At 40.3% G+C, this 24,199-nt stretch overlaps 1 protein-coding gene and 1 pseudogene across 1 annotated transcript; one reads left to right on the top strand and one right to left on the bottom strand.

Annotated features, from left to right (window-relative positions):
* Window positions 1–158: 158 nt before the first annotated feature.
* Window positions 159–18,683, bottom strand: LOC137003633 (E3 ubiquitin-protein ligase TRIM35-like). The gene is made up of 6 exons (XM_067363849.1): window positions 18,651–18,683; window positions 17,221–17,451; window positions 5,266–5,288; window positions 5,066–5,184; window positions 3,356–3,684; window positions 159–203 (listed from the first exon to the last, which is right to left on the bottom strand). Exons 1-6 carry the CDS (start codon window positions 18,681–18,683, stop codon window positions 159–161), a joined length of 780 nt encoding a protein of 259 aa, XP_067219950.1.
* On the top strand, window positions 8,041–8,619 carry LOC137017150 (ras-related C3 botulinum toxin substrate 1 pseudogene; annotated as a pseudogene).
* Window positions 18,684–24,199: the final 5,516 nt, after the last annotated feature.

Below are 24,199 nucleotides of genomic sequence, written 5' to 3' on the forward strand. Positions count from 1 at the left end.
TGAATGAGATATACTCCATCCAACATAGACTACGAACATATTTCCTATCATGTATGCCTATGAAAAATGATCAAGCCAATCAGAGTAGGCATGGGGCGGAGCGACACGTGCAGCCTTGTCCTGTTCTGCAGGCTGCAGCCAGGTGTACTTGCTTTAATTCACTGGCGACCAATGAAAGACAAACACTCTGCATCATCAAACTCCTGAACAAATATGAGGGCGTATATGTTAAATTTAGCAGACGAAAACAACAGACCTCCTGTAGGAGGTTGGTTGCACTGGAACTGTGTCGCGATTCTCATGAATGTGAAAGAAACCGGCCCTGCATCCCAACATGCATACCATCCATCCTAAATAGTATGTGAAATTAGAATAAATGTGTCCCAAAGCATAGTATGTTGAAAAGAGTGTGCCAAATGTAGAGGATGTTAATTGTGACAAGATGATTGACAGGTCAGTTTACGGTGACAGAATGCATGTAACTATGCAACAGAGCATCCGTTAAAGATGCAATTTTATAACTTGATTGTATGTCACAAAGCTTGAATACTCTTCTGCTACACACTAAAAAGTATGTACTTTTTCTTCACACAAAAAAAGTGCATACTTTTAGGCTGTAGTATAAGTAGGCAAATTGGGGTGCAGCATGTACTGCGCGCTTATTCAGGAAGTAAAGTAACGTCTTGGTTTCGCCCGAAAGCCCCATTCATCAGAATTATCTGATGTAACGTCGAACTCGACCGACTAAAAGGGAACCTGCACAAGAAAATCCCCCATCTTAAATTAATAGCGTTCTGTGTTCATATAGGGTCCACCAGAAGTGTGTTAAAAGTGACACTGAAGCACTGTTAGAGTTAAATATTGGATAATTATGTGGTTAACTGAGTGATGATTGTTTGGTCAGTTATTTTTGTGGCTGAACTTATTGCATATGCATTTGTAGGAGTTTCCCTTTCAGATGCAAAATTTATGGGAGGAGAGTATTTGGGCCTATAGATTCATTTTTTTGTTGTTGTTTATTTTGTCTTCAAAATTTGGACAGTCATTGACAACTATTACCAACCTTGGAGGACTGAGGATATTTTTAAATATATCTCTGATTGTGTTTGTCTGAAAGAAGATAGTCATAAGCATGGCTTGAGTATGAGTAAATCATGGAATAATTTTCATTTTTGGGTGAACTATCCCTTTAATACTCACCAAACTTTGTAATAGAATTATGTTTACATTTTTTTTTTCATTGATGGATATCTGAAAGAAAAACAGAAGTACCACCAACACTGTATAGCTAGCATACTAGCAAGCTAAAATATAATGCAATAAAATCACCAAAATTCTCAGGGACACAAGGCACCTGCACCACTTAAATGATGAATTGAATGTGAGATAATCGATTTTTAATTCAGTTTTCCAACCTGTACCTGGTCTCTAAGGCGAGAAAGATAAGAGGATGGAAGTTCATCCCACTTTTATAGTGCGGAAAGCTCCACCTCCGGATTAATGGGCATGACTTTGTTCACATAAGGTCTTGAGAGAAGGCATAACAAAGGTTTCAATTTATTTAGACCAAAGTGACAGTCAGAGTGAGATCTAATGTTACGAATGTTATTAATTTGTTTTGGTAATATCATAAAGTAAAATGTCTACTAATTCTAAGTCTCAAGACCTTCATCTGCAAATATGTTTTAATAATTCAAAAATAGCACAGAAACAAAGATCTGTGGTTTTAGAAATGTTTTATTCAGGACCAAAACTTCAGCAGTCTGTGCAACACCAGTACAGTTTCATGATTCTTGGTATTTTGGTACCATAGCAAAACCTACTGGAACTATTCAAATATTTAAAAAAAAAAAAAAAAAAAAAAAATGTTAAATAAATGAGTTAATTATTAATGATAATAATAAGTAGTACATTAAAACAGCATGTGGCCTTCAGATATAGATTGAGTAAACATTCCTTTAAAAAGGTCAAGTAAAAAAAAAACAAAAAACAGAAACATTACATAAAACAAGTGGAAAGTCTATTAATCTGTATATACACTCCAAGACTTGATGCATATATCTATTTTGGCATACAGTATCAGATTTTTATTTCCTGTTTATTGCTATGGTTATCACTATGTCAGTCATTGCAGTTTTGGATTCAATCCCACAATTAATTGTGGTTATCACAGTGCAATGTGTACTCAGCAGCATGAAAAATACAACTTTTCTTCAATTTACAAATGGGTTATACAGAAAGCAAGCAAAGAGCACTCCCATTAATCACTGAAGCTGTCAATCACTTAAGTTTCGAGTGTAAGATCAGAGTTCTACACTTATGTGAAAACTCCCGTTATGATCAATGAAGCTGCCTACACTGCACAATGAATCTTATACTTACATTGTGTTTATACTTTGTAATGAAAGGACTCATAAGTGGGTAGAACATAAACTCTGGCATTTTTAGCAGCGTTGAGCAGATTCTGACTAACTTAAACTTAAACATGTCTCATTGGCCATTGCATTTCTAAAATGCTCAACACTTCAAAAAACACATTGTAAATAGAAACACTGATTACTTTTCTTGTGCCCACACAAATACTAAATGCACAGGCACATTTAAAAACAACCGCCTATCTTGCCTATTTACTCATTGTACCAAGTTGACCCGGTACATGTTTAAAATTTCAGTACAGACTTGATACTGAAGTACCAATACTTCTGACGACACTAGTCACAACAGACGACAAGTCCTCTGTAATACTAGGAAAACAGTTGAACCGGCTCATTGGTTCTATTGAGTCAGACATGATTGAATCGCTGACTTCTGAATCTGCCTGTTGGTTTAATTCATTCATTTCGAAGCGGTTCTTTGGTTCAGTAACAGGTCTAGTGGCTCCTAGAGTTGTCTCTAATTCTACATCTTGTGTCATCAACACACAACTAAACTTTGATTCATTTTGTTTTTTTGAACCAGCTCAGCAAATTCCCAGCTGCAAATTGAAATTGCAAATTGTTCAAGAATCAGGTCTTCTCCTTGTGGGGATGATGTCAGGTCTCCCCCTGTGGAGTCTCTTTGATGTTTAAGGAATATGTCACCAAACATTTTGGCCAACATCAATAGGAGAATACAAGTTGTTAATGGTTTGTGGAAGACCAGATTTCTGTGAGCCTGCTTGGGCCTATGACCTCCAGGAGGTATGTCAGATCTCTTCTATCAGATGCAATGTAACTGGTAAAATTTTCAATTCATGACACCAGAAGAAAGGAAAGACTGTGTCAGTAAAGGTGGTTGTGAATGTGTGCAGATTTGTGTTAGTTACAGGATCAGAGAATGACACCATTCCTCTGTCATAGTCCAGGTTAACTCTCACCTTCTCAAGCTTCTGTTTAACAGGAAAACCAACCCTTTCATCTAGTCCATACTGCACCCACCAGACATCAGAATTAAAGAAAACTAGTCCCTTCCTCTGGTTTGATGCTGTAGTTACTCCAAGACTCCAGTACAAACTCTCTTTAACCTCCACATCCCAGCAGTGTGTTCCTGAGTTAAAACCCTCTGAACCCAGAACACATGAATACTCATCAAATCTCTCTGGATTATCAGGTAGCAGTTGACTGTTCAAGCTGTATCTCACACCAGTCAGATCATCAGACAGGATGAGATGTGGATTTGCAGTGTTTGGATCCAGGATCACAGGAGCTGATGAGACACAATCAACAGCTGCTTTTATTCTGATGTTCATATAATGATCAAGAGTGAACCGTACGCAAATTATGAATTATGACACTCGTCCTATTGATCAAACACATCAGACATTTTCGTCTGATCACTCTGTCAGTGTTATAGTAAATGTGCTTGAGAATTTTCACAAAGCACACAGCACACAGCAAAAACAGTGTTAATTTAACTCTCCTGGGAGTATATGTAACACCACACTCGAGAGATGTAAAGTGTTAAAATAAGAGTCTTAGGGTGCGTTCACACTTGGCATGTTTGGTTCGATTAAAACGAACCCTGGTGCGATTGCTCGGTTAGTGCGGTTCGTTTGAACATATGTGAACGCTGCCATCCGAAACCTGGTGTTCACCAAACAAGCGGACTGAGACCGCTGAAAAGATGGGTCTCGGTCCGCTTCCAAACGAACTCTGGTGCGGTTTGAATGATATATGAACGCAACATGGACCAAATACATGTAAATGAACCAAAAACAGGAAGACGAGACCCTAAAAAGGACAGAATCCTCACGCATGTCGGTTTTTCTTGTCATAGTCGCGAGTTTGCCCATCTCAGGCATCAGATGCGCGTCTCCACGCAGCAGATTGTTTGTGTGTGTAACGGATGGATTCCCGCCACTGTTTTGACTACTTTACACATTTTGTAAGCTATTCACGAGTTCCCAGCTGGCCAAAATACTATCACATGCAGGCTACGCACACACAAGCTCGTTTACCTCAGCACACAGCATTGTTTTGGATGTTCGGTAAGTTCCGTCTCAAAATAGGCAATACATCAAAAAATCTGACCAATCACATTGTGAATGTATCCCTATGCCTTAAGGTTCAGTATCTTTAGGTTCGGTGATAAAATTGCTAATCTGAACGCTAATCGGACCAGGACTAAATGGTTTTTTTTTTCTTCTTTGGTCCGGACCAAATGAACCAAACGAATGTGTAATTAGTAATTAGTAATTAAGTGAGTGATGATTGACCATTATTGAAGATACCTGATGTCAACAAGCAGAATCACCAAAGAAGAAAATCACAATTGTAAGTCACCATTATGGAGATTAGGATCTTGTCCATTGACATTTTAATATTAGAATATTTCTGGGCTGTTGTAACTGAATTGTAACAGCCAATAATCACTCAATCGCTTAGTTAATCTTAATTTAACACGTTAGCTCTTATTTTCTCACTTTGCAACTCTTGAGTGTGGTATCACATAAACTCCCAGGAGAGTTAATTTTAACACTGGAGTTTTTGCTGTGTAGTAGCTCATCTATAATGCTAAACTTTGTCAATCTTAACCCATATGTCATTTCCACTGTATCTGTAATAGCACAGATCTTCTCCAGACTCACTGTTTTGGACGACGTCCTGCATCTTCTTCCAGACTCTGAACTGCAGGTTGCCCAAGTAACGTGACACATGAATCAAAGCTCCAGAATCCATCTGTGGATCCGGCTGTGAGATCTGGACTCTGGAAGAACATTCAGGAGTCAGAACTGCAGTGGCTTTGGATCAGAATCAGAGAGACCAGAGACACCAGCAGATCACTCACCTTTCAATTGAGACTGGAAACTTCTGCAGAACAAACACACCATTTATCATCAAGAACTCAATCAATCATCAATCAATCAATGATGTGAAATCAGGCCTTCAGAAAGCAGACGTCATTGTCTTTCATCATCTCCTCCATGTCTCTGATTGTGTGTGAAAGAGCTGAGATGTGTTTGTTAATCTCCTCCAGCTTTTCCTTCATCATCTGCTTCTTCTGCTCCTCTTCCTCCCTCAGTGCAGTGATTGTAGCTTCTTCTTCATCTCTGAGAAACTGATGAAGCTTCTGAAACTGATGTTTAATCTGAAGCTCTGTGTGATCAGCTTGAGACTGAAATCAAACCACATTCACTTCAATCATCTCAAAAGACACAACTGATTCTGGAGCAGCATGAAGAGTGAGAGGGTAAATGTGGGTTAGTTAACTACAACTTTCACTTTATGAAGTACTAGTACTGTAAAAGTAGCTGTTCTGACTCTTTAGAGTACAGATACAGATAATCCCCTCAGCCTCTCCTCACAAAACTAGCGTTAAAGGTGCACTTTGTAAAATTTAGGAGGATCTATTGACAGAAATGCAATAAAATATACATTATTATGTTTTCAGTGGTATATAAAGACCTTACATAATGAATGGTTATGTTTTTATTACCTTAGAATGAGCCATTTCTATCTACAAACACCCTGACATGTTAAGTCTCCATTTTATTAATTATATAATAAGTGAACCTCAAGGAACATAAAAAAAAATCTATGTCATGACCCCTTTATATTACATTAAATATCTTGAAATAGTCAAAAATGGGTAGATGAATATTGTCAACAGCTCATGTATATTAATCACATTGTCTGCTTTTGCCTAAAATTAATTGTTGAATGTGGGGAGCGTGAAAGGTGAGTTAGCACTAGGTAATTGAGTTGCCACTTGCCTGTTAGTCCAGCCCACTGCCAAAGCACCTAGAAACTGGAGGTTTTGTTTTATGCAAACAGTTCGATTTTGTAAACTTAATACGAATTGCCCTGTTTACACCTGGTATTAAGATGCATTTTGGTTGATTGGATCACAAGTGGACAACGCTAAGTACAGGTATAAACAGTCTAAACCGTTTTGAGCTTGTCCACTTTTGACCACTTCCAGAGGAAGTTGAAAACACATTAGACCGGATTGCTAAGACCACAAAAGACTGCAAAAGCCTACTCTTTGCCTACTGACTTAATGTGTAAGCACGCTAGCCTGATGGTGTAAACCTTGTTGGAAGACTGAAGTTTGGTTTGAAGATGAAAAACGTACCAACCACAATGTTCTCTCACCATTCCTTATATCTAACATGCACTCACAGTGTTCAGTCTTGTGGCTGTCAGGGCAGAAACGAAAACTGATGCTCTCTGTATGTTTTTCCATTGTCTGCGGGAACTTTCATATGTAAATTGCACAAACTTATTTTATCCATTAGATTGAAATCTAAAAATAACCCTACATTACCCACCCATAGACCCTCCCCTTTACAAAATCAGAACAGAAGTGGTTGAAAGTGGACAAAAACACAGATTAAAAACACCAGGGGCCTGTACCATGTACAGGCTTTCCTGTAGCTCAGTGGTTAGAGCGTGGCACTAGCAATGCCGAGGTCATGGGTTCGATCCCAGGGATTGCACATACTCAAATACAAATGTATAGAATGTACATTACATAATGAAATGTAAGTCGCTTTGGATAAAAGCATCTGCCAAATGCATAAATGTAAATGTAATGATGGTAGTTGAACAAACTAAAGGATTAGTTTTGAGTTGACAAAACCAAACCAGTCCTATCTGGCTTTGTTGGTACTGTACCATGATTCAATTTACTCTAAGTTTCTGAATGATGGCTTCAAAAATGAATAAGCAAATAATCACAAAGATTTGCTGTCTGTTCAGAAACAAACTTTTAAAGCATTTATCTCCGTTCTTCTCTTCCTTTGATCTTGTCCAGAAAAAGAGAATGACAAAAAAGGTTTTGTTCAGAAATTTTGAAGTGAGTCAAACCTTTGGGTTTGTTTAAACAGGTCAGACAGGAACGTCAGGATGAAGTTAACAAAATGCATTTAAAATAAACACATGAGAGCACACATCTGTTGATTAAAAAAAGACGACTCAAGAAACTGTGTAATTTATATATTGCACTTTTTTTCTATTTTGATAGTCATAATATTAATTAGTTTTAAATAACATAAGCTTTTAAATAATGGGTTGGGTGGGGGGGTTGTTGTTAAAAAAACAATAATTCAACAGAATGTGTCAGGAACATCATACTAACCTTTAAAAAATATTCCACAAACATTAACAAAACTGGACATTTAATCTTTCCAAAATAGAATGTTTGAAAAACATTTTTAGAAAATAAATTTGTCAGCTGAGTCCTTACCCAACTGACTTCATATTTTTATAAAACTAGCATCTATAGAAACAAAAAAATAACATTTTATTTTCTAATATATGGTCACTCTCTGAGCCTTCTGACCTAATTTGAAATCTGATATTTTTAGGTGGTTACTTTTTTTATAAGCTTGCACAGCCCCAAATGCTTTGGAATGCAATCAGTCAGGCCAGTTAACTTTACACTGTTGTGTCTGTGTTAAAGTTTACACCTTCCTTTGACATTTATTGACTCTGCACCTCTTTTCTTTGTGGAACTGCTGTGTTATTAAATTGCGAGGGTGGATTATCCTGGTCTGAGCAGCTTTTATTGATTAATTCATATAAAGTTAACAGGATAATGTACTAAGTGACTGAACCACAGATGAAGACCATAAAGTGTATGGTTGTCGGGGATGGAGCTATAGGAAAATCATGCCTTCTCATCAGCTACATCACCAATGCTTTTCCAGAGGAGATTACTCCCACTGTGTATGATGATTATTCCGTTAATGTGATATTTGATGGGAATCCAGTGAACCTGAGACTGTGGGATACAGCATGGCAGGAGGAATATGACAGGATTCGAGTACTTTCCTATCCTCACACAGATGTGTTCTTGATCTGTTTCTCTGTTGTGAGCCCAGCTTCATTTGGGAAAGTCTGTGAAAGGTGGTATCCAGAGGTCAGACATCATTGCCCCAATGCTCCAATAATTTTAGTTGGGACTAAGCTTGATCTGAGAGATGACAAGGATACCACTGAAAAACTGAAAGAGAAAAAGCTAACAGCCGTCACCCACCATCAAGGCCTGGCTATGGGCAAAGCAATAGGAGCTGTAAAGTACCTGGAGTGCTCAGCCTTAAAGCAGGTTGGCATTAAGACAGTGTTCGATAAAGCCATCCATTTGGTTCTGTATCCGTCTTCAGTGAAGAAAAAAAAGAGAAAGTGTTTAATCATCTGAACTGACTGTGTTTGTTGGGGGAGAAGAAACGATGAGAGGCTGTTCAGCAAGTACAACATATGAATTGTGTAAATATGCACTGATGGATTTTACTTGAGACACTGTACATTGGTGACACCTTCAGGTCAAAATGATGTAAATGCAACAATAGCAGCTTAATGGGATAGTTCACCCAAAAATGAAAATTCTGTCATCATTTACTCACCCTCAAGTTGTTCAAAATCTGTATAATTTTCTTTGTTCTGTTGAACACAAAGGAAGATATTTTGAAGAATGTGTTAAACTGAACAGTTCTGGGGCACCATTGACTTCTACAGTATTTTTTTCCCACTATGGAAGTCAATGGTGCCCCAAAGCGGCCTGGTTACAAACTTTCTTCAAAATATCTTCCTTTGTGTTCATTTTTGGGTGAACTATCCTTTTAAACCTATGCAAATGTTCTCATGAAAGTGTAATCTATAATCTACAAATCATTAATCACAATTAACTATAATGTATATGCATAATATGTTATTAATTATAATTTTATAATACTTAACAGATTATTAGTTAATATACTCACACAGCTAGAAATATTATAATGTGCTTGTTAACTAATGAACCTATTAAACAGTTATTTAATGTAAACTGAAATACTACAAATGTCATTAAACTTTCAATTAATATGATCATGTACCTTTTAAAAATCTTCAAATTATTTTGACATTTGGTTTACACTGATTAAAAGCTTCATTAATAACATTAATAACAATCCAGCTTTCCTAAACACACCTGCCTGAAAGTTTCTAGTTTCCCTAGTAAGACCTTGATTAGCTGGTTTATGTCCTAAGCCTTCCCTATTCTACTTACGGAAAAAACAGGACTGGCGCTGCGTTTATTCCGTAAATAGAATAGGGAAGGTGTAGGACATACAGCGTAAGCTTTTTGAAGAATACAGAAGTGCGGTTTTAGTGGAAGCACGTGCAAGGCGATCATTTGTTTATATAAAGCATATACATTTACATTTACATCAAAAATGAGTGAGGTTTCTCTAGATAAGACTCTTATTCCTCGTCTGGTATCGTTTAAAGCTCTTTGAAGCTGCACTGAAACTGTAATTTTGACCTTCAACCGTTTGGGCTCCATTGAAGTCCACTATATGGAGAAAAATCCTGGAATGTTTTCATCAAAAACCTTAATTTCTTTTTGACTGAAGAAAACATCTTGGATGACATGGGGGTGAGTAAATTATCAGGAAATTTTAATTTGAAAGTGAAGTAATCCTGTAGGAGCTATTTTAATGCAGTTCATGTTTTGTCCATTGGGTGTCACTCTAATGTGGCTGTATATTTAGAGCACGGGTTAACGAGACAACAGGTGTGTTTGGTGGCTGGGAGGCAAACAGTTTTTGACCGTGCTAACCGTGCAAAGCCATACATTGTTTTACTGCACAGATGATTGCTTGCGTGTTGATATGGATTATGGATAAAGTGTTCTGTCTGCAAGGTATGAACTTTATGCTTAAGAACAGTATAAGAACGAGAGCTCACAGGAAACTGATTGGAAGCAGTGTTTATTGACTGAAACAAAATAAAGAGACAGTTTGCATTTTAACATCTACGTGTATGGATTTAATTTCTTTTAGCTGCTGTAACAACGTTTGTGTAAAAGGTGGTTAATTAAGTTTAGCAAAATGCTTGCTAAAGACAAAACATGTTTTTATAGCTTCAACATATATTACTATACTGTATGTCATTAAACAAGATATTCCTTGAATCATACATCAACAGGAGAAAACAAATCAAATAAATCATTTATCACAGGTAAACAGATTTAACCATGTTCCCTTATAGTAATTGTTACACCTGGTAGGGAGGAACAAGAAGGAGGCAGCGAGAGCAGCGTTTTCACAAACAAATTTATTTTAGTCTTTCAATCACAAAGAGTTCTGCTACGAAGCTTCTCAAGCACATGTCAGCGTCTGTTTACACCACAGTCCTGGCCAGGGATCAGCGCAAGGAGAAATCGCGCCCATGAAAGCATGCCAGGATGTTTATCTAGATAGGGCACACCTGTGCACCGGTGTACCCAATCCACCTGATTACTCCTCGTAGTACTGCATTGCACCTATAAAGGGAGCACAACACACTGCAAAAGAGAGCAAAGAACAGCGGCCATGACACCCTCCTCCTTAAGAACAGGGAACCAAATGTTTTCGTTAATGGTACACACACACACAAAAGAAATCATTACAATGGCCTCTATATTTAAAGAAAGCTTGTATGCATACAATACCTATAGAAATACAATACAAACAAACAAAAAAACTTTAACAGGATAGACTAACATGAATAGACAAAATAAGAACTACAAACCTGAGGGATCAGTCCCATACAAACCTTAACATGATATTTTCTATACCAGCACCCTAGACAATGCATCAGCCACTATGTTTTCAGAGCCCTTAAAGCCGAGTTCAGACTGCACGATTTTAGCCCCGATTTTGGCTCGCCGACAGGTTTTGAGAAATCGCCGACAAATGCCCGAAATCACAGGCAAATCGGTGCTCGTTCACGCGAGTGACAATCACAAGCATTTTGGCAGGATTCATACCAAACAAACGGTGCTTTAGCTTTAAGCAGGTCAGTTAGCGGGGCAACAACTGTGGAGAAGTTTTTGCAAAAACAGCGGTAAAACCCCACCAAACCCAGAAAAAACTGCAAACAAGTGTTAAGTTTGGCACATGATCATGAGTTAGCAGGTCATTTGGGTGTGACAAAAACATATAACTGCATTCTCAAACATTTCTTCTGGCCTGGTTTGAAGAGAGATGTATCTCAGTATTGCCGTACTTGTCATGAATGTCAGGTGATGGGTGAGCCGAATCAAAAGATTCCACCAGCTCTGTTAGTTCCGATTTCTGTCATTTGCGAACTGTTCGAACACTTAATTTTGGATTGCATTGGTCCCTTACTGAAATCAAAGGCAGGTAATCAATTTTAGTTAACAATTATGTGTTCTGCGACATGTTTTCTGGAAGCTGTTTCTATTGAGAAAAATAACCGCACCTGTTGTTATTACAGCTTTGCTAAATTTTTTCTTTCGGGTTGCCAAAAATCGTGCAGACAGATCAGGGGATGAATTTTCTTTCTAATGTTTTTAGACAAGTGTTGAAAACCTTGGGCATCACGCATCGAATCTCAAGCGCATCATCCTGAAAGTCAGGGTGCTATTGAACGTTTTCATCAGACGTTAAAGTCGATGTTGAGAAAGTATTGTCTAAACTCTTGGAAAGAATGGGACGTACCATTTGTACTGTTTGCATTTTGTGAAGCAACTCAAGAATTGTGGATTGGGATTTAGTCCTGCAGAAATGGGATTTAGTCCTGCAGACTTAGTTTCTAGTCACACAGTATGAGGTCCGCTGAAAGTAGTGAAATGTGCTGGATTATGTCAGCCGGTTCTGAGAACGACTGCATAATGCGTGTTCATTTGCATGAAAATTGTTGTCAATTGCTCAGGTAGGCATGAAGAAACAGTACAATAAGAAAGCGTGAGATTCAACCTGGTGACAAAGTTTTAGTACTGTTAATAGTACCTAGTTCAGTTTTGACCACTCGTTTTTCTGGTCCATACAAGGTATCTAAGAGATTGAGCAAGGCTGATTTTGTGATACGCATGCCTGATCTCAAACAATAGTTTTGAACATGCCATATTAACATGTTGAAATCATATTGTTCTCGAAAGGTATCTGAGAAATTTTCGGAGGGAAAATAAAAGCCTGTTGCAGTTCCTACTGAGGTTTTAGCCACTGCTGTTATTGCTGGGCGAATAATGAGGTGTTGCTACCATCTCCTGGTGAGTGTTATACTGATGATTGTGTTACACTTTGTAATGATTTGTCAATGTGTGGTAGACTTTCAAATTCTAAAGTTTTACATAACTTGCCAAAAAACGTTGATAATTTGTTTGAGTCACAGAAACAGGATATTATGAAATTAATTCAAGAATTTCCTATGTTGTTTGGTGATGTGCCGACTCAACCTCATGTTACAGCATTCTATTAAGAAACATGCTTATAGAGTGAATAATATCAAGCGTTCTGTGATGAAGACTGAGGTGGATTACTTGTTAAAAAACAACTTGGCTGAACCTAGCTATAGTCCATGGAGTTCACCTTGCCTTCTTGTTCAGAAATCCAAAAGTACATTTAGGTTTTGCACAGATTACCGAAAAGACTTTCCAGTTCCAACGACAAGACAAGAGTTACGTCGGTTTTTAGGAATGGCTGGTTACTACAGAAATTTCTGACGAAATTTCTCTACTGTAGTACATCCTTTGACCAGTTTGTTAAATTTAGTGAATGTTTACACTGTTTAATAATGGTGAACAAGAATGAACGCAGCTTCTTTAAGCTTTCGTTCCGTTATCCACTGGGCCGTGTGTAAACAGCGCTATTTGTTCTGCATTTGTTGTTACTAACCGAGAAACCAGTTTCTCAGGTCAGTTAGAGGAGCGTGCATGGTACGAACAGTGCGTATATAGCTGTACAGCTACATGCGCCACTGCGGCCACGATATCTAACCAAATTTAGCTGCCAGGAAAAGAGGAGGAGGGAGATTGAGGTGCTGCGAGCCAGATGAATATGATTGGCGGGCCAGATTTGTCAACCTAATTACTCAGGGATCAAACAACTCAGTAGCTTAAAGTATTAGACTTAACTCCTACATAAAGTGTAGGACGATATGCTGTGTGTTCTGCTTTCTCCGCTGGCTGACTGTTCAAGAAGTTTCCTAGCTCGCCACCTAGTGTCTTTTCCAACATCACCAATAAGCTTGTCATTGATTGGTTAAATCTCCTTAACAAATACACTTCTAAATGTCTGTTCAGTAGTCACCATGTAACTCACAGAAGACACTATTTTAAAACTGTGGTGCTTCTTTGAGTGATAAAAAGCAGTTGCAAATATTGTACAAAATACACATAGCCCACTCATCTTTGCATAAATAAAATGAGCAACACTTTATATTTTAAATTAAATTATATGTAATATATTATTAAATTAACTTACAGTCGTATGTTTTCCTTGACATCTCGTGATTCCAGGGCATATGAGTTCCCGAACATAATGCATGATGGGATATTCTTAACCTCGAATATCGCTCAGAAGCGATAGTGAAGTGCGGGTTTAGTGTGAATTAAGGGCACTGCACTTGGGCATTTTTAAGACATGGGACAGTCCTGCGCACTTACTTCCTGTCGTGTACATGCGCTCTCAAGTGGCCGAGACCGCAAGTGTGGGTATTTGGACAGGGCAATTGAGAAGCACCCAAGGTCTCAAGAGAAGGTAGACCAAAGGTTTCATTCCATTTAGACCAAAGTGACAGTCAGAGTGAGATCTAATATTATGAATGTTATTCATTTGTTTTAGCAACATCATAAAGTAAAATGTCTACTAATTCTAAATCTCAAGACTTTCATCTGCAAATATTTTTTAATAATTCAATAATAGCACAGAAACAAAGATCTGTGGTTTTATAAATGTTTTATTCAGTACCAAAACTTTAGTAGTCTGTGCAACACCAGTAAAATTTCATGATTCTTGGTAATTTGTTACCATAGCAAAACCTATTGGAACTATTCAAAACTATTCAAAAACTATTCAAAGTCTATTAATCTGTATACACACTCCAAGACTTGATGCATGCATCTATTTTGGCATACAGTATCAGATTTTTATTTCCTGTCTATTGCTATGGTTATCATTATGTCAGTCATTGCAGTTTCGGATTCAATCCCACAATTAAATGTGGCTATCATAGTGCAATGTGTACTCAGCAGCATGAAAAATACAACTTTTATTCAAATTACAAATGGTTATGTACAAAAAAGCAAGCAAAGAGCACTCTCATTATAATCACTGAAGCTGTCAATCACTTTCAAGTGTAAGATCAGATATACACTTAAGTGAAAACTCCCGTTATGATCAATGAAGCTGCCTACACTGCACAATGAATCTTATACTTACATTGTTTATACTTTGTAATGAAAGGATTCATGAGTGTGTAGAACATAAACTCTGGCATTTTTAGCAGCGTTGAGCAGATTCTAACTAACTTACTGTCATTGGCCATTGCATTTCTACAATGCTCAACACTTCAAAAAACACATTGTAAATTGAAACACTCAATACTTTTATTGTGCCCACACAAATACTAAATGCACAGGCACATTTAAAAACAGCCGCCTATCTTGCCTATCTACTCATTGTACCAAGTTGACCCGGTGCATGTTTAAAATTTCAGTACAGACTTGATACTGACGTACCAATACTTCTGACAACACTAGTCACAACAGACAACAAGTCCTCTGTAATACTAGGAAAACAGTTGAACCGGCTCATTGGTTCTTTTGAGTCAGACATGATTGAATCGCTGACTTCTGACTCTGCCTGTTGTTTAATTAATTCATTTCAAACCGGTTCTTTGGTTCAGTAACAGGTCTAGTGGCTCCTAGAGTTGTCTCTAATTCTGCATCTTGTGTCAAAGGATTGACCCAAAAGAATGATTTATTCAAGAATCAAACCTTCTCCTGTGTGAATGATGTCAGCTCTCCCCCTGTGGAGTCTCTTTGATGTTTAAGGAATTTGTCACCAAACATTTTGGCTAACATCAATAGGATAATACAAGTTGTTAATGGTTTGTGAAAGACCAGATTTCTGTGAGCCTACTTGGGCCTATGACCTCCAGGAGGCATGTCAGATCTCTTCTATCAGATGCAACGTAACTGGTGAAATTTTCAATTCATGACACCAGAAGAAAGGAAAGACTGTGTCAGTGAAAGTGGTTGTGAATGTGTGTAGATTTGTGTTAGTTACAGGATCAGAGAATGACACCGTTCCTCTGTCATAATCCAGGTGAACTCTCACCTTCTCAAGCTTCTGTTTAACAGGAAAGCCAACCCGTTCATCTAGTCCATACTGGACCCACCAGACATCAGAATTAAAGAAAACTAGTCCCTTCCTCTGGTTTGATGCTGTAGTTACTCCAAGACTCCAGTACAAACTCTCTTTAACCTCCACATCCCAGCAGTGTGTTCCTGAGTTAAAACCCTCTGAACCCAGAACACATGAATACTCATCAAATCTCTCTGGATTATCAGGAAGCAATTGACTGTTCAAGCTGTATCTCACACTGGTCAGATCATCAGACAGGACGAGATGTGGATTCGCAGTGTTTGGATCCAGAATCAGAGGAGCTGATGAGATAAAATTGACAGCTGCTTTTATTCTGATGTTCATATAGTGATCAAGAGTGAACCATACGCAAATTATGTATTATTACACTCTTCCTATTGATCAAACACATTAGACATTTTCCTCTGATCACTCTGTCAGTGTTGTTATAGTAAACGTGCTTGAGAAATTTCAGATTTGCATCCCATGTCAACAGAAACTGATACTGACAAAACACTTGATATCTGTAGAGATCTGCTGTATCCAATGTACATGTAAATATCATTTTCTTCTCTTGTTTATAACTCATTTTGGTGTACACAGCAAAAACTCCAGTGTTACATGAACTCTCCTGGGAGTATATGTGACTCCACACTCAAGAGTTTTAAAGTGTTAAAATAAGAATCTTAAATGAATACTGAAAATTAGATAATGTGTTAATTAGATAATTAAGTAATTAATTGAGTGATGATGGACCATTATTGAAGATACCCGATGTCAACAAGTAGAATCACCAAAGAAGAAAATCACAATTGTAGGTCACCATTATGGAGATCAGGATCTTCTCCCTTGACATTTTAATATTACATAATCATTATTTGACCTGAATCACTGAACATCCCTGAGATTCTACAGCATAAGATCCAACATTTACAATATAATCTAAAGGATTTTTTTAAAAAGTTGTTAAAAAATATTTCATTTAGACAAACAGACATCAAGAATCAGCCTGTGAAATGTAATATTAAAAAGTAAAGGTTCAAGAGCCCAACTAAAGCAAACACCAAATTTGTGATTTTTCTCTTTTGGTGATTCTGCTTGTTAACATCAGGTATCTTCAATAATGGTCAATCATCACTCAATTGCTTAATTATCTTAATTTAACACTTTCCAGTGTTCATTTAACACTCTTATTTTATCACTTTACAACTCTTGAGTGTGGTGTCACATATACTACCAGGAGAGTTAATTTTAACACTTGAGTTTTTGCTGTGTAGTAGCTCTACTTTAATGCTAAAGTTTGTTAATCTTAACCCATATGCCATTTCCACTGTTTCTGTAAGGGCACAGATCTTCTCCAGACTCACTGTTTTGGATGATGTCCTGCATCTTCTTCCAGACTCTGAACTGCAGGTTGCCCAAGTAACGTGACACATCAATTAAAGCTCCAGAAGTCATCTGTGGATCCGGCTGTGAGATCTGGACTCTGGAAGAACATTCAGGAGTCAGAACTGCAGTGGTTTTGGATCAGAAGCAGAGAGACCAGAAACACCAGCAGATCACTCACCTTTCCTTTGAGACTGGAAACTTCTGCAGAACAAACACACCATTTATCATCAAGAACTCAATCAATCATCAATCAATCAATCAATGATGTGAAATCAGACCTTCAGAAAGCGGACATCATTGTCTTTCATCATCTCCTCCATGTCTCTGATTGTGTGTGAAAGAGCTGAGATGTGTCTGTTAATCTCCTCCAGCTTTTCTTTCATCATCTGCTTCTTCTGCTCCTCTTCCTCCCTCAGTGCAGTGATTGTAGCTTCTTCTTCATCTCTAAGAAACTGATGAAGCTTCTGAAACTGATGTTTAATCTGAAGCTCTGTGAGATCAGCTTGAGACTGAAATCAAATTACATTCACTTCAATCATCCCAAAGACACAACTGATTCTGGAGCAGCATGAAGTGAGTGGGTACATTTGGGTTAGTTAACTACAGCTTTCAATTTATGAAGTACTAGTACTGTAGAAGTAGCTGTTAGCTTAGAAGTAGCTTACGTAATGAATGGTTACTCTTTTATTACCTTAGAATGAGCCATTTCTATCTACATACACCCTTGCATGTTAAGTCACCATTTTATTAATTACATAATAAGTGAACATGTCATGACCCCTTTATATTACATGAAATATCTTACAATAGTCAAAGGTGACTTCTGTATACGTCTCATCTCAGTTAGATGAATATTGTCAACAGCTCATGTATATTAAACATGTTGTCAGCTTTTGCCTAAAATTTCTTCTATTAACTTCAGATAAGACTGAAGTATTACTTATTGGGCCAAAAACCTGTACACAGAATCTCTTAGACTAATTTGGATTTAGAAGGATGTACTGTTACTCCATCCTCGACAGTTAAAGTCCTGGGTGTTTTATTAGACAGCAACTTGTCCTTTGAAAATCATATTTTATATGTTACAAAAACAGCCTTCTTCCACCTCAGAAACATTGCTAAGCTACGCAATATGTTAACTGTTTCTGATGCAGAAAAGTTAGTTCATGCATTCATGACGTCTCGACTAGATTACTGTAATGCACTAGCTGGTTGTGCTGCTTCCTCAATAAACAAGCTACAATTAGTACAAAATGCAGCTGCTAGAGTTCTTACTAGGTCAAGAAAATATGCTCATATAACACCAATTTTATCATCTCTACACTGGTTACCCATTAAGTTCCGTATCGATTATAAAGTATACTCCAATCCTTATTGGCCGGCGACAGCCTATGACGTAATATGGCACGACCCAGAAGTATAAAAGGAGCGCTTGGAGAAACAGTCAGTATCTCTTCGTCTTAAGGGACTGTTCAGCAGGTAGCCCCGAAGCATGGCAGGGCAACGCAGAGTCTCGATCCCTGTTCTCAGGGAACTATGGTTACATACATAACCTGAGACGTTCCCTTTCGAAGGGAACTTTAACTCTGCGTTCAGTCACGCATTGGGGAACGATATACCCATGCCGCCATGCTTAAGGAGAGTGCATGCCAAAGATGGCTAGACAAACATCAAGCAGTTTCGAATGAAACACCAGATAGCAACTCACCCTCGGGTCACACAAGGCTGTCAGTGACACCATTCCCTACAGCCAACAGCCCAAGCTGAGCCTCAAAAAAGCCTTCCATAGAAAGCCTACCAAGGCCGTTAAAGGCATCTGGGACCAACTTTTCCGAGGAAAAGTGGTCCCTTAAAGGGAATGTGGTCAGGGAACCGAAAGTAGCCCCAGGCAGTCACTAGAGGGGAACGAAGTCACCCCCAATGCCACCAGGGAGGCCGACCTGGTCTGATGTAGGACAATCTTGGCCAACCCTGTCTGAATACAGAATCTCCATAACGCATAAGAACGACTGCAAGAAGGACAGTAAGCAACTAAAACCCACGTGTAGAGACGAGCATCTTGGAGAGCAGAACTCAGCTGAGTGCTATGAACCCTCGTATTGAGGGGAGTATAATCCGCTCATCCTAGGATCTACTCAGCGCCTGATTGCACTGAGGAGGCTCTGCGCTAGAAACCCTGATACAGGGGAGCACAAACCAGCCTGGGGGCTGATCCTCAATGGGAGGCCTCATGGAAGCCTTCACCAATGATCAACTTAGGGAGCTGTAAAGTGCCCACATGATAATCCACCCAGACTCAAGGAGGCTGATGTAGTTAAAACCAAACCTCAGTAAGGTTTTACCCCTGAGAGGTCAGCCACTCAGAAGTGTACCCGGAAAAGCACCTTTTTACTCTTAAAAAGCGAGAGGAGTACATAACTGAACTCCAACATGCTACACGGGAAGCCCATAGGGCCTACTTTAGTAAACATGTAGCAACAGCAAGTGGCAACCATAACTATACCAACCATCAGGCCATGCATTCAAAGATTTAGTTTCTAAAATGCATATTACGCCACATGCTCCACGAGAGGCCTGCTTAAGGCCTACTCAACAGAGGTGGGGCGTGGCCGATGATGGTAATGGATTCACAAGCATCCTGCCAGCATGTCAGCTAAAAATGAGGCCTTATGGGACCTACAATCTCAGCAATAAGTGGCGTTCAGCCCATTTGTCCATATAAACACAAACTGTGCCAAAATGTAAACTAAAATGAGGCCTTATTAGGGCCTACCCTAGTAAACACATGGCATCAGCCAGTCCAAGACCATACCAACCAGCAGGCCATGCATTCAGTGGAAAAATTTTCATGCATAATACTGAGAGAACGAATGCATATTACGCCACCATACTCCACGAGAGGCCTGCTTAAGGCCTACTCAACAGAGGTGGGGCGTGGCCGATGGTGGTATGGGTTCTTGGATTCCCAAGCATCCAGCCAACAAGTCATCTAAAAAGGAAGCCTTATGGGGCCTACAATCTCAGCAACAAGTGGCATTCAGCCTGTGTGCAGAATATAACACAAACTGTGCCAACATGTGCACTAGAAAGGAGGCCTGTTTGGGCCTACCGTTCCAATGACACGTGGCTTCAGCTCGTGAAATAAAAGAAATCAAGCTACAAGGGACTAGCTCTAACCCAACAATAGCTGTGGGAAGCTAACTGCAACCTGAGCTAGGCTTCACATTCCAACAGGCAATGTACCCTAAATCATATGTGACTAAAGGGAACCAAACAATGCCAACATGGTCTAAGGGAGGCCTATATGGCCTACTACCTCAAACGGACATGTAGCAAAAAGCCTGTGGCAGTGTAAACTATGTGAGCAAAAGTCTAGAACTTAAAGCAAACATAATGCTTTTCAATTCAATTCAAGCTTTATTTCAGACTCATAAAAGGTAAATTGAACAGCAAAGGTGACAGGATCCCACCTTGTCTCACTCCATTTGACACTAAAAATGGTTTGGATGTTACAGCTCCCCATCTTACTTTCATTGTTTGCTGTGTGTACCAAAAATGTATAATTCGAATTAAATGGGGGGGGAACCCCTCTTTGTTTCAACTTCTCAAACAGTTTGCCATGATTAATATGGTCAAAGGCTTTTGAGGCATCCAAGAAGCACAGAAACATAGTGGAGTTCTGTCTTCTGTACTTACTTACTGCCTCTTTTAAAGGGGTACTTCAGGATTTAGCATTAAGCTTTGTATTAGTAGAATACCACTAGTATTTTTGAATTACCGTGCTTTCCCCCTTCATATCCCCCTGAGATGAGAGATTTATGTATTTTTTGTCTGGAAAAAATCCTCCGATGACGCAAAAATCGTCATTTTGCGTCATCGGAGGATTTTTTGGCCAGAGGCTAAAGACTACAGCCAGTAGGAGGGGCTGTCCCGCATGTTTTCAACCCGCCCATAGAGGGTGGGATCTCACTCACAGAATGTACACATAGTGTCAGCCGTCTTTCTTTGGAAGCTAAGCTAACAGGCTGTGGAGAAAGTAATGACAATGGTAGTTTTGAAGTTGAAATGGCAGAAGGGGATTTTGAAGAATCGTTACGAGAATCGGATGTTCGCAGCTATCTGTACGAGCTGCAATACAGCGACGAACAGTTGCGGATGATGGAGGAACAAGAGGCGGTTAGAGCAGCTGCTGCAGCAGAGCTTGGCGCTCGGGAGGGAGAGCCCGGGCAGACTCGAGCTGGGGCGGACTGGTGGTGTCAGTGCTCTCGCTGTGCGCCTATGGACAGTGAAAGAGAATCCTATTGCTGTCGCGAATTTCAACGATGCCATTTTCTTCTGGACGAGATCACCGAATCCGTTGATGAAACGGCACCGCTAGCATGCGTAACCGAGCACCCTAGTTGGCATGGTTTGGGCGTGGCCTCGCAAGGGCAGCAAAACAAGTGCATTCTGGGAGTTGTTGTCTTTCATCCACATTAGTCAAAAATACATTTTCTGCCTTTTCTCAGTCTAGAAAGCTCCAAATTCAAAAATAATTTCACATTTCTACTACATAAATGACTAATTTTAAATACACATTCATCTTTCCAGGGGTGAAGTACCCCTTTAAAGAGTAGATGCACATATCAGTTCCGTGTTCACTTTTAAAACCAAACTGCTCATCAGTGACACAAATATAACGCTGAAACTGCTCTAAAAGTATTAATTCCAATACCTTGGAAAGTACACTGGCTAATGCAATAGGCCTATAGTTTTCAATACAGGAGATTTTTCCTGTTTTATCCTTAATTACGGGTAGTAACAGAACAGACAGCATAGAACTGGGCAATATACCGTGCATTAATAATCCAGTAAAACATAATGAAAGCATTACCCCCAGTCTATGACTGGCAAACTTCAAATGTTCTGCTGAAATCGTCTCGGGTTATGAGTGTAACCCTTGTTCCCTGAGTAAGGGAACGAGACGCTACGTCGGATGACGTGATGGGAACCCTCTGTATTTTGTGTTCGTGAAGCACCTCTGTATCCAACCAATGAAAAGACGTGACGTCAGAGACGGGTGACGTCACGGATCAGGAAGCTATAAAGCACACCTGAACACAAAGCACGCCAGCTTCTGTAAAATGTCTGAAGCAAGCGCACCAGGTATGCAGGAGATACGGCCACGTGACGTAGCGTCTCGTTCCCTTACTCAGGGAACAAGGGTTACACTCGTAACCCGAGACGTTCCCTTTCGTGGGAACTATCGACGCTACGTCGGATGACGTGATGGGAACGCAATCCCAACTACGCCGTCTCTCTGAGTGCCTGGCTGCTATCTTGTAGCATCCTGACCCCCGGAGTGATGTTAAGGTGAAGATTGTAAAATCTGATAAAGGTGTGCTGGGATGACCATCCAGCCGCACCACAAAATGTCGTCCATAGAGACACCAGATAGGAGAGCTCTGGACGCGGCCATACCTCTCGTGGAGTGAGCCCGCACCATCAAAGGACACGGGCGCCCCACCGTCTCATACGCAAGTGAGATGGCCTCGACCACCCACTTGCTCATCCGCTGTTTAGATGCTGGGCCCCCCTTCTTAGGGGACCCATAACATACAAACAATTGTTCTGTTTTTCTCCACAGGGCAGCTCTGTGAACATACGCATCTAATGCTCTTACAGGGCAAAGCAGATTCTTCCTTTCCTGATCCAAGTTTGCGAAAGGAGGCAGGCAGAAAGCCTCAAGTACAATGGGGCCTGGGACCCTCGTCGGACCTTTGGAACATAGCCCGGCCTGCTATGCAGAAAGGCTTTCACCATACCAGGTGCAAACTCAAGACAAGATGGAGCGACTGACAGCGCTTGTAAAATCACCAATTCTCTTCAAAGAAGAGACGGCCAAGAGAAAGATAGTTTTAAGTGTCAAGAACTTGTCTGACACCTCCTCTATTGGCTCGAAGGGAGCCTCAGCCAGCCCTTGGAGCACAATAGTGAGGTCCCAGGTCGGGGTCTTTGTGCACACCACAGGTCTCAACCTGAGTGCACCACGGAGGAAGCCTACTACTAGGGGGTCTCGACCCAGCGAGGAGCCCCCTACAGGGATATAATGAGCCGAAATAGCGGCCACATACTTTCAGCATGGAAGGGGTTAAACCTTCCGAGAACTTTTCCTGAAGGAACTGAAGCACGTCAAAGACAGAAGAATGGACCGGGTCCAAATTATGCTGTTCACACCACACAGAGAACAATTTCCATTTATATAAGTACAACTTCCTCGTGGAGGGAGCTCTGGAGTGAAGGATGGTCTCCACAACCTCGGTTGAGAGACCAGTTCCTATGAGCCTTGCCCCCTCAGGGGCCAGGCCCACAGTTTCCACATTTCTGGGCGGGGATGGAGAATCATGCCGCTCGCTTGAGACAGGAGATCCTGCCTGAGAGGAAGCTCTAAGGGAGAGCCGTGAAGTAGAGACATTATGTCCGAAAACCATATTGTGGTCGGCCAGTAAGGGGCCACCAATATTAGGTCGACCTTCTCCTCGCGAACCTTCTCCAGAACTCCCGGGAGCATTGAGACTGGGGGGAACGCATACAGACGTAGCCTCAGCCACGTCTGTAGCATGGCATCCAGCCCTAGAGGTGCTGGGTTCTGAAGTGAGTACCACAGAGGGCACTGAGCTGGCTCCTCTGTGGCAAATAGATCGACTTGAGCTCGACTGAAAGTTTTCCATATCAACTCCACCACCTCGGTGTGGAGTTTCCATTCCCCCGGTCTCGCGCCCTGCCTCGACAGGGCGTCCGCTCCCACATTCAACCGCCCGGGGATGTAAGCTGCTCTCAGCGAGAGGAGCTTTCCCCGGGACCAGAGGAGGATGCGACTGGCCAGCTTGAATAACAGGCGAAACCGCAAGCCCCCCTGATGGTTGATGTATGAGACTACCGCAGTGTTGTCCGTGCGGACCAACACATGGTGATCTCTCAGGTCTGGGAGGAAGTGTTTTAATGCAAGAAACACCGCCATCATCTCCAGCCAATGTATGTGCCAGGAGCGCTGATGGTCCTCCCACAGACCCTGAGCTGAGCGGCCACTCATGACCGCTCCCCAGCCCATGAGGGAAGCATCTGTCGTAAGCATTACACGACGACCAGAAGTCCCCAGCACGGGTCCCTGGGATAGGAACCAAGGCTTCTTCCACATGACCAGAGCACGAAGGCATCAGCGCGTGACTTTGATCATGCGAAAAGGATTTCCCCTCGGGGAAAACCCCTTGGTCCTGA

Source organism: Chanodichthys erythropterus, chromosome 3, assembly GCF_024489055.1.
Source record: "Chanodichthys erythropterus isolate Z2021 chromosome 3, ASM2448905v1, whole genome shotgun sequence".
Classification (NCBI taxonomy): domain Eukaryota; kingdom Metazoa; phylum Chordata; class Actinopteri; order Cypriniformes; family Xenocyprididae; genus Chanodichthys; species Chanodichthys erythropterus.